The sequence below is a fragment of the Trichomycterus rosablanca genome, chromosome 3 (genome assembly GCF_030014385.1).
Source record: "Trichomycterus rosablanca isolate fTriRos1 chromosome 3, fTriRos1.hap1, whole genome shotgun sequence".
In the NCBI taxonomy this organism is placed as follows: domain Eukaryota; kingdom Metazoa; phylum Chordata; class Actinopteri; order Siluriformes; family Trichomycteridae; genus Trichomycterus; species Trichomycterus rosablanca.
The window spans coordinates 37,747,067-37,756,013 of record NC_085990.1 but is presented as its reverse complement, the minus strand read 5'-3'; the positions used below and the strand labels follow the sequence as shown (position 1 = coordinate 37,756,013).

The following is an 8,947-nucleotide window of genomic DNA, read 5'->3' as shown; positions in this document are numbered from 1 at the left end:
CTAGGCTACAACTTCCACAACTCTAACATATATAATACTATAAATATTACCTGATTTTACCTGACATTTGTAATGTTTGGTTAGTTTGGGATTACTATTCCGCGTGGTATGACTCTCATTTTACACATTTTGTATTTGCAGTAACAGCTTTAATTTCACAACTTCAACTGCATCGAGGACTGATATTTACGTCATTATCGTCAAGCCCCCGTTTTTATCACACTGCGCATGCGCGTTTAGCTGAACTCTAAGGCAGTATCAGGTATAGAGATTTAGCTACGTACGTTTTAGCTGTTAGTGTCGGCTTTACAGCGTACACTGGATACAATGTTCAAGTTTCTCTCCAAATTACTACTGCTGGTTTTACTAGCTTTTCCTGCAACAGTTTTCATCAAGGGTAAGTTTATCGTCTTTATCGCGTGGTATTAAATTGAAAGCGTGCCTACCTATGTCTTTTAGCCTGAAGCTAACAGCACAGACTGCTCGTGCTTATTGAATCTTATACAAATTCAGTGTTGTGAATTCAGAGTGACTTTAATGATCATTTCTGTAAAGGTACATGGACACGCGTTTCTATAGTACACTTTATTTTAGAGTAAATATGATTAGTTGGTCATTTTAATCTCGAATGTGTTTTAACTGACGTGTCCTTAACTGCTAATGCAGCTAGTGCTAACATGAGAGCTGCTATCAATGGCCAAAAAGACAACGTTCCTTAATTTATCAGGAGCAGCGTTAACACACTATTTACTCCCTGTATCTATAGTGTATGCGCGATTACTCTGCATAATTATTCCTTAATATTTCCCCTTTATTCCTTTATATTTTCCTCTGTTATAAAATAAACTAAAAATAAGCATATACCCACAAAACCGATTTTAAACGAATCCAAAATAATCTTGATGGTTATGTTGAATAGGCATTTCTACAGGAGTATCTAAGTGGCAGTGGTCTCGTTAGTTACCTTTGATAACGCAGTCACTTGTGTAAAGGTTTGTAATGTCACTGAGCTTTATATGCTTTCCTTTTAAGACCCACTAGTGGCTGCACAAGATGCTACTGAAGATGAGGAGGTAACTGATGAAGACACTACTGAAGATCTGATTGCTGAAGATGAGGATGATGAAGCAGAGGTGGAAGATGATGACAACACAGAATTAGTAAGAGCATGTTATTATCTTAGTTGTATGCTTGATAATGAAATTATTTAGAATGTAAATATAATTGTATTGCTTTTGATTAGACTGAAGAAAAAGAGGAGCAGGAAGAAGAGGAATCTTCAGCTGGGGAGATAAAGCCTTCACCCAATGCTGATACAACAATTCTGTTTGTCAAAGGAGAGGGTAAGCTGTTTCCTTATTCACAGGTATAAGTTGTAGAATCTTTATTTTTTGTTACATTTGAACACAAATAATATGGCTTTAGTTTTAAATATTCACCCTTGTTTTTCTTAACTCCCAGCAACATTCCAATATGTTAGTTATTTTAAAATGTTCCTAGTATTGAGTAAATAGGTGAGTATATGTGATGACCTGTGATGCATTAGCACTCTGTCTAGGGTCTTGCTTAGTAGGGGTGGACGATATGGCCTTTAAATAATATCACGTTATTTTGGGAGATTTTTGCGATAACGGTTTTCACTAGCGATATTTAAGAGCACTTCTTTAAAAAGTTTATTTTAAAAACACTTTTGTTTTGCAGACAGTCAGGAAATCTATGGTACAAATGTTACTAAATGTACATTAAATTAAGCATCACTTCCAGTACAGTAACCTTCAAATAAAATAGAATATTCCCTGATAAACAAAGCCTTATAACATCAATGCCAAAACTAAATACTATGTGTACATTGAGTGCAAATGAAAATGTAGCCTTTAAATGTGGAGTGGAAACGAAATTGAGTCAATATTTATACAAGTAAACACTTTATTTCTTTGTCTAATCAACAAATCTTCAATAACAGTCAACAGGAAAATATTTTTACCTTCAAAACTGTAACTTAAAATTAAATAGAATATTCACTTATCTGTCAATTATACAGCAACCAATAAAGTGAGAGAGAGATTCCACCCAAAATCTGAATTTGAAGCTGTGATTGGTTTATACATCTGAATCTCTTGAACCGGAGTTGTTTTGCCCACAGAGAGAGCAAAACGAATAAATCTTTACCATGGATAAGAGCACAGTTTACTGATTCGATTCAAATGAATAATTCTTCTGAAAAGAGTCGTTTCTGACTCATTGACTCAGTGATTCAGTTTCCATGCTCATACGCGAAGGAAAGCGTTCCGCTTAGCGCTTTAGTGTTTTAAATGTTCTTAGATGGTAACCTGTGTGGTAACCTGAATAATTCTATGTTCGTTTACTGACACAGTTTTTAGCCTCACATCATTCTCGGACTCACGCAGTGACTGACCCTCCTCGTACTCACGCGGGTGCTTTTGCTTTAGGTGGTGAAATAAATTTGGTGTTGCCACTTTTTGTTTGTCATCACAGTATTTTTGCACGTTTTGCAAATTACAGTCATTTGTTTGGAGTCTGACTTTCTGTATCCGAAAAACTTCCACGCTAGTGATGTAGCTCCGCTTTTAGGGACTAGTTCGTCCTCAGCGCTAACTCTGGTACTACTCTCTCTATTGGTCACCATTATTTCACTGTTACTGAGTGACGTGCGTTTGCTAACAATATCGCGATATGGCAAAAATCATATAGAATTTACAACTATACCGATATTATATCGCCCACCCCTATTGCTTAGTACTTAGTATTTCTGGGTAGGATTGAGTGGTCACTTGAATTGAATAAATTATTTATTACAAATCCCTACTAGGTAACCCAAAATTAATGTTTATTGTTTAACCAGCTGTAATAGTAATATTACAGTTTCTATTTAACAGCCATCTGCATAATACGTAACTTGAACATTTACAAAACGAATAAAAAAATATTGGTTGCATTTTCATTACATTTTCTGAATATTTCTTATTGCAACTGTACACTCTACAGGCTTTTGCTATATCCTTTTATTTAAGGTCAGTGCCCTGCATTAGTTTTTAGTGTTCTCTTACTGAGAACACCAACCTCTGTCAAGTGTGGTGGTGACATGCTGTGGGAATGTTAGCACTGGGAAACATTTATGTGAGGAACTCTAAACATTGTAAAGCACTAGGGTTTAATAAAATGTCAGAAACAGTGCAGATTGCTTATATTCGACTATCCTCACTCTTTCCTATTTTCTTTCTAATCTTAAACCTATTTTTGATTCCAGACTTTCCAGCCAACAACATTGTGAAATTCCTCCTGGGCTTTACTAACAAAGGCAGTGAAGATTTTGTGGTCGACTCTTTGGATGCTTCCTTTCGCTACCCCCAGGACTTTCAGTTTTATATCCAGAATTTCACTGCACTGCAGCTGAACACAGTGGTGCCCCCTCAGCGCCAGGCCACATTTGAGTACTCCTTCATCCCTGCTGAACCCATGGGTGGTCGTCCCTTTGGCCTGGTCATCAATCTCAACTACAAAGACGGCAATGTGAGTGTGACTGAGATTATTGGGAGTGGTTGATTCAAACATTGTGATTATTTATAAGAATTTGTGTAACGTAAGCATACAAGCTATTTAAGAAAGCTAACTGACATTTAAAATAGGAAAAAATTGCTATAGTTTTTTTGGGATGCTGTAAAATTATGTCTCCAGTAGATACTCATGTTTGTTTTCCTTTTGATTTGCAGGGCAATGTCTTCCAGGATGCAGTGTTTAATCAGACAGTCACCATCACTGAGATAGAGGATGGATTAGATGGAGAGACGTATGTGAACTTTTTAAAATAATTTTTGTTTGGTTGTTTCCCTTATATAAATATAACTATATAATCTATAATAGTTTGCTCAAACTATTTTAATAGCTTGTTCAGTAAGTACTGCTTTTATCCACTGGTTACAGGATCTTTTTGTACGTGTTTCTCTCTGGGCTTGGATTGCTTGTGATTATTGGCTTGCATCAACTTCTAGAATCGAGAAAGGTAAAATTCTAGGAATTAAGTATGTAAAATTTTTCTGTATAACCAAACAAACACCAAACAAGCAAGGTCCTGGAAATATTAAAAAGTCATGCTGGTTACAATCTGGAGGGTGTATATTTGGTGCTTTAGGCAACATTTACATAGGTGACCGCCAGCACTCCATCTGCCAAGGTATGACTGACTGACAGTTACTTTTAATTGTTTTATCCTGTTCATGTATATACTTCAACAATGGGCTCTAAATCCATTGCAACATGATAACACTTGTTGAAAGTGTTAACAGTGCTGTTAAAGTAATGTTACTAGAAAAATCTTGGGGGCCATCTAGGTGTTTTTGGCAAGTGTGAAATGAGTCTTCGTGTTCTTTTTGGTCAGGAGTGGTTTGCATCTTGCAACTTTCCCATGGGTGCCATTTTTGCTCAGTGTTCTTATTGTGGAATTGGGTTCATTAACTTGAACTGAGGCAAGTGAGGTTTTGGTAGACCAGCCTCTCCTGAAAGGGTTTACCACTGTTCCAAGTTTTCGTCATTTGTGGATAATGGCTCTTATTGTGATTTGCTATAGTCTTAAAGCCTTAACGATGGCTTATTAATCATTTCTAGACTGGTAGATCTCAATGGCATTTTATTCCACATTTATATTTGAATTTCTTTATATTACCAGACAGGTTCTATTTAAATGATGTATAGATTTAACAGGTCTGGCAGTAATTATGTTGTGGGCATGGTTAGTGCAATTGAACCCAACTGTCAGTTAAATTTGTTTAAATAGTTGATTTAGTAGTAAGGTGAGCAATTACTTTTCTCATGTAGAGCTAAACAGCATTTTCCTTTAATTCATAAAAATCATTTTGTGTTCACCTGGGTTATCAAATATGCAAAAATAGAAATGAGGGGGGTTTTAATTAAATGTGGTTCCTTACAATACATTTTCAACCTTTTTGAAATTAGTCCTACGTTTTGTGCAGTTGATATCTTGACTAGGGATGCTAATTATTTAACTGATAACTAGCAAACATAGCATCCCATCAAAATCCAAATGCGAAACACATCACTGAGCTTCATATCAACAAGTCACACACATGCTTTATGGATTTGTAAAAAATATTAAGCATGTATGTGAAAAACTCAAAGCAGTAGCGAACATGGCAGTAATGTAGAACAGAAAGATAAACACTGATTGCTACTGACACTACATTTCAATCTGCTCACTGTGTTTATTACAAGCTCTAACTAAACAATCTAATCAACAAATGGAGGTGCAGGCAGTATATTAAAGCTTTTCTTGACAACATTTGTAGATATAAGTTCATGAACGAGTTTTACCTTTATACTGGAGCATGGTGCAAAATATTTACATCATTTTAGTTTTAAAAAAATGTTACACATGGATCAGTGTGTGCAGAGTTTAACATGTAGACTTCATAGTTCCACCAATTTATTATTAAAATGATATAAATGCATGAAAACATGGTTTTCCTTGAGTGTTTGAATGTAAGATGGAATGTACAGAGTAGGTGATTTGAAAAAGTATAAATGCTCAGTATAAATGTGTAATTTGTTTTTTGCTGTTTGAATTTCTGTAGAGGAGGAGACCTGTGGCTAAGGTAGAAATGGGAACCTCCAACCACAATGATGTGGATATGAGTTGGATTCCTCAGGAGACACTTAATCAGATCAGTAAGTTACACTCAACTTGTTTTTTGGAGCCTCCTAGACTACACATTTAGGCGTGTACCCTAGGAGCATAGTTTTAAGTATTGTGAAATAATGGATGTGTGGTACATAGTATGCCAGTCCTGTGCACAAAAGGCTGCATTCACTGCTGCTGAAACCTACCAGCCAGAAGTACGACTAACAAATAGTGGTTTTATAAGTAAAAGTAAATGTAGCTAGGTTGCACTGCGGCCACTGTGGTGCTTTGTGGTTTACCCTGTATTATTGCTGTCACTGTATGTTTTACATTTGTCAGGCTTAAACATGAGCTGAACTACTGTCTCCTCTGTTTCTTAAAAAACGTTTCACCTTTATATTATACATAACTACTGGCTTTGCTGTATTTTTCCTTCTTTGTGTTGTATTATCTTGGTGGTGCTTTTGTTTGCTCTCTGGATCGTTCAATTTCCATCTTTTTCTTTTCTTGCATCCTCAGTGCAGAGTCGAAGAGGTGAGACATCCTTTTATCTATCAATAAACTTGATAGACAAGCAATGTAGATAGACATATTTTATTACAGATACGCCTTTAAAAAACATTAGTAGTTTTCCACAATGAATAGACCAGTGGTGTACTCAAGATTATATATACATGTATGTGAAGTATACTCATGTACACTAGTTTGCACCCCTGGCTGAGACATGCACATTGTAAGCATTTTAAAGCCTTGGGAGCTAAGACATTCAAATCTTTTCTGTTTGGACCAGTGCATCATAAAATTCTATTATTCTAAGGCAGGGTTTTTCAACCTTTTTGGACATGCGCCCCCCCTTCGTGTGCCAACCGCGAACTTGCCCCCCGGACTTGCGCCTCAACCACCCCACCTTCGTCCATTGCGAAACCATTGCGAAAGCTCTTGACATAATAAAATATCATAATTAACGTTGTTTCACATCATGCATATGATGCAATTTTGCTGATTGAAAATATTACTTCAAAAGATACTACAACCCGATCCCATCTGAGCCTATTCTATGAGCACATTATATAAATTCGTGGTTCACTTTTGTAAATCGTAAGTGGTTCTTGCTTTTGATGTAGATGAGAGCAAAAAACGTTACTTAATAACAGTAAAAATGGAGAGACGTCTGAGAAAAGAAACTAATGCTTTGCTTTATATGAATCGACTCCTGAATCACTTATTTTGATACCGTGAACAGAGCATCTCTCTTAAAGACACACACGCATGTCCTAACGGCAGCCGTTGCTTTTGTCACCGATTTATCTTCGCTGTTCGCCCTATTTTTAAAGGGTTTATTTCAGATTGAGCTTGGATAACATTAAACGTGCATGTGTGCGTGGTCAGCAAGACTAATCAAATGTGTCTCCTGTGCGTGAAGAAAAATGAATTGCTTTAGTTTTAGAAGTAAAAAATAATCTCGTAATGCCACGCCCCCGGTCAGGCACTCGCACCCCCCTCGAACAGGTAGGGCGTGCCCCACAGGTTGAAAACCCCTGTTCTAAGGTATGATGCGCTCTTTTGTAAGATAAGTGGTTTGTGTCTGATTTAGATTTTATGTCATTTTAAAAAGTAACTTTTAAAGGTCTTCATTTAATCAATTAAAAATTTAGCTAAAATTGTATTTGCTGCTGATCAGGTGATTAAAAAAGAAATAAGTCAATTTAATATAAGTAAATCAGTAAGTAGATTTGATAAGTAAGTGATAGTAATGGCTTCTGATTTCTTCCTTCCACCAGATAAGGCTTCCCCCAGGAGATCGCCTCGTAAGAGGACACAGAAACGTTCAGCTGGATCGGATGAGTGAAGCGGCAGTGTGACACTGAGGCTCTTGGCTGTTCAAAGCATGCTGTACAGAGCTTTGTCTGAGTTCAGCAGCCCCGCCCACCACACAACACTCTTAGAGACTGGTCCAAATACACATACATCCTAGCTACTTATCAATATGGTCATATTTTTATAGTTAACAAATGAGCAAAAATCGTCACTTGGCAATGAAAAAAAGCTACTCCAGTCACTGTAATAGTGTGTTGTGGGTTTTTTGTTGTCATTTGTTTTTTTTTTGGGTTTTTTTTGTTGTTTTTTTTTACTTTGGAGGATATTTTGACACCTTTTTAGCCTGTGCTTTGACACGGGTTTTTTTGGGGTTTTTTTTTTGGTTTGTTTGGGTTTTTTTTTTTTTTTTGCATTGATTGACTTTATGTACACGTTTGTGTATACTTCAGAGTGTTGTGTCTTGCTAGACTGATTGTCACTTGATTGTCACTCATGACTGTGAGTCTGCCATATTTGGAATTGCACTGCATTTTAAGGCTATTACATTCTTAGAATGGGCTTGATTCTCCTCTGCATATTATTTCTATTTTATTTCACCTCTCGGAATTTTCAGGCTTTGTTTTTTCATTTTGCATTTAGGATTTTAAAGTCTTATTATTTGCAAAGGCATCACTAGTACATGCTGGGTAGTACTTGGGATAGGGAATCTGCAAACTAATTTATTTCTTGTTTTTGCCACTTCTGATTTTTTATACTGTATCATATGACAAATTTGGATGCTCATGTTTTCAGTGTACTTTGAGTGTAGTACACTACAGCATCCAAATAAGCCTTTATAGCTAAAATATTGTGGACTTTGTCAACCTATGATAAATCAAAAATTTGTAGGTTTTTAGTAGGTGTTTGTTTTTTGACAATTTTCCTACTGATTTTTTTTAAAAGATTGACTGCTATGTGAGAAGCCTTGACTGGGACAGTAGTCAACATAAATTAACTTGATTTGATGCTTGATGTAATGTGTGATTTAAAACAAAACTGTTCAGAATGTTTGCTTTATAATGGTTTCTTTATTAATAGACTTTTTTCCTTCAAAAAAGTTACTGTTGCTCCCATTTTTATCAAAAGCAATGACATGTTTGAATTAAGATTTCACTCTAAGGTATTAAGAATTACATTGTGGGTTTCTCTTGGGAAAAGTACAAAATAAAGATACATAAATAATGTTTTCATTCATTTACTATTTATTGTGTTGTGGGTTTGATTTTAAATTGCCATTTTACCCATCATTTTTCACTTAGTCACCCATATAGACAGTGGGAGTTTTTTGACAATTTAAAATAAAATCCTGAAATATTTTATGTATAGAACTATTCGGACCCTTTGTTGTGGCACCCAAAATTACGATCAGGTCAATTATGTTTCCTGTATTTATCCTTGATATGTGTCTAGAACTCAGCTGCAGTCTAACTGTTGCCA

The 8,947-nt window shown here is 35.9% G+C and overlaps 1 protein-coding gene across 1 annotated transcript; it reads left to right on the top strand.

The window, feature by feature from the left end:
* Window positions 1-275: 275 nt before the first annotated feature.
* ssr1 (signal sequence receptor, alpha) lies at window positions 276-8,692 on the top strand. The gene is made up of 8 exons (XM_062991260.1): window positions 276-397; window positions 1,033-1,160; window positions 1,244-1,343; window positions 3,269-3,531; window positions 3,732-3,808; window positions 3,943-4,021; window positions 5,607-5,700; window positions 7,435-8,692. Exons 1-8 carry the CDS (start codon window positions 328-330, stop codon window positions 7,500-7,502), a joined length of 879 nt encoding a protein of 292 aa, XP_062847330.1. The 5' UTR covers window positions 276-327; the 3' UTR covers window positions 7,503-8,692.
* Window positions 8,693-8,947: the final 255 nt, after the last annotated feature.

Coding starts and splice junctions, on each gene's coding strand:
- ssr1 (XM_062991260.1), top strand. CDS start 328: ATGTTCAAGTTTCTCTCCAAATTACTACTGCTGGTTTTACTAGCTTTT. Junction 4,022..5,606: donor AACTTCTAGAATCGAGAAAG/GTAAAATTCTAG, acceptor GAATTTCTGTAG/AGGAGGAGACCTGTGGCTAA. Junction 5,701..7,434: donor GGAGACACTTAATCAGATCA/GTAAGTTACACT, acceptor TCCTTCCACCAG/ATAAGGCTTCCCCCAGGAGA.